General features: G+C 35.0%; 1 protein-coding gene across 11 annotated transcripts in view; it reads right to left on the minus strand.

The window, feature by feature from the left end:
- The window catches only part of FHIT (fragile histidine triad), a 1,380,266-nt gene that overhangs the window by 795,698 nt on the left and 582,641 nt on the right, over nt 1-1,927 (minus strand). Inside the window, exon 2 of one of the 11 annotated variants that reach the window (XM_023529678.1) lies at nt 1,613-1,647. The exons of 8 other annotated variants lie outside the window; for them this stretch is intronic. In XM_023529678.1, coding sequence (XP_023385446.1) covers nt 1,613-1,616 — 4 coding nt within the window. In that variant the 5' untranslated portion in view covers nt 1,617-1,647. Of the gene's footprint in view, nt 1-627; nt 648-1,612; nt 1,814-1,927 lie in introns of those variants that run through there. 2 more of the 11 variants (XM_011358434.2, XM_023529679.1) reach the window with 2 other exon arrangements.

The raw sequence follows: 1,927 nt of genomic DNA on the forward strand, positions 1-1,927 counted from the left end.
ATAGTCATTTATAATAGTCATTTATTTTCAGAGAACAGTGAATCTACATACAAAATATTTTTAAATTATTTGTGTGTATACAGGTACAAAGGGGAAATCTGGAAATTAATGATCATTTTCCTCTGAGAAAAAAGGTTTGGAATCAATTCTATTGTCTTTTTTACATACTTTTCTTTTCTACCATGACCAGGCACAGGAGAAGCTATATGAAGGGATTATTTTCAAATATCCTCGGGTAATATGAATGGCCAACCACCTTCCCCCACTGACCCTCGAAAGACCTATTCTTCAAAAAGAGCTCACCTGAAAAAATATATGTATATGTGTGTGTATCTATTTAGTCCTAAAGTTCTTTTCATCTAGTAAAGAAAGATACAGGGAACTAATGGATGAGTTCTATGTGTTTTACACTTCAATCTGACCTTATTAATCATATGTGCAAAAATGCATAGCATTTAAAATTACTTATGTCATTAAAAAAAAATTTGCTGCCAAACTAAATACAGGTGGTAAAGATCTAAAACACCAGCATTAAGGCCTAGAGCCATGTAGAAAATCAACAGTCTGTATGTGTAGATAACCAGCTCAGGTGGGAAAGACAGAATCCTGAATAAAAAGACTTCTAACCTGAAGGACAAAGTATGGCATGACTTCTCAGTCTGACGGAGGCTGAGATTCATCTTCACAGTAAAAATAACCCAAACCATATCTTCATCTAGGCTGCAATAGCAGTGGGGAATTTACAGGTTATAATATTAAAACAATACTTAAGGAAGAGAATTACAGGTTGAAAAATCACCTTAATGTCATTTATCCTTCTGGAGTAACCACATTTTCTACTGCATTCCCACTTATACTATACTCTTTACACGTTAATAGAAGAGTTGTAAGAGTTCATCTCATGGGCTGTAGAGATATGTGAGAATATCAGCTCAGAATTGGTGCCCAAATCTTGTATGGTAAATCTAAATCAACTGTGATCTTCCAGAAGCAGGAATGACAGGCTAGCATCTCTTTCTCATTGCACAGGTCTCTCAGAGATTGAGACACCAGAGATCTTTTACTTATATTTCTTCTTTAAGGCTTCTGGCATGTTAAAAAAAATGAAATGCCAAAGCAAAATTACCCATATTATGTCATATTTTAAACAATAACGTTGAACAAATTAAAGCTCCCAACACAAATGAATACAAGACAATGATTACTATTTCCACATATACGAAAAATGATTCCACCTTTTTTTGACTAATGTGAAATGCCTGGATTTTCGTGACAAAGCAATGCCAGATTTTTGCTAAAACAGAATAGTAAGGCTAATTACAGTGTCAATTACAGCTGCATGTCACTCAATCTATAGATGGACGTCCTTCTATTTTAAGTGTTCTACTATATTCAGCAATTTCTAACTACTATTGAGAAGATAATTACATGATGATAAAATCTATTACTTAAATTACTTAATCTGCTACAGGTGATATGACCTAGCAAAGGTACAGGTTTAGAACTATATGACAAAGATGTCCCATCAATTCTGTTCAACAGCATATGGAAAACCCACTTGAAAATAAGATCTAAATTCAAGGCCTTGAACCCAAGGCCATCCCAGACTCACCCATGCACTGGCTTCTTCTAGGTCCTCAGAAGATTCTGGTCAAATAAAATCATGAAAAAAGTCAAACTATAGCCTCTATATCATGTCCTAATATAATCAGACCTTATTGCAACACCAACTAATCGAGAAGTTGTCACTCAAGGGATCTCAGAACACTGTCCCCCTACCCTACAACTGCTTCTGCACATTTCACTACTATAAAATATTAAATAAAACAAATTTGAAGTCAGTCCAAGTCTTGACCCTTCTTCCCCCATCATGAATTTTGTAGCACAGTATTATCCAGGGGTCTCTCCAGGGTAGTTTTTCCTTTCA

The sequence above is a fragment of the Pteropus vampyrus genome, unplaced genomic scaffold (genome assembly GCF_000151845.1).
Source record: "Pteropus vampyrus isolate Shadow unplaced genomic scaffold, Pvam_2.0 Scaffold41, whole genome shotgun sequence".
In the NCBI taxonomy this organism is placed as follows: Eukaryota; Metazoa; Chordata; class Mammalia; order Chiroptera; family Pteropodidae; genus Pteropus; species Pteropus vampyrus.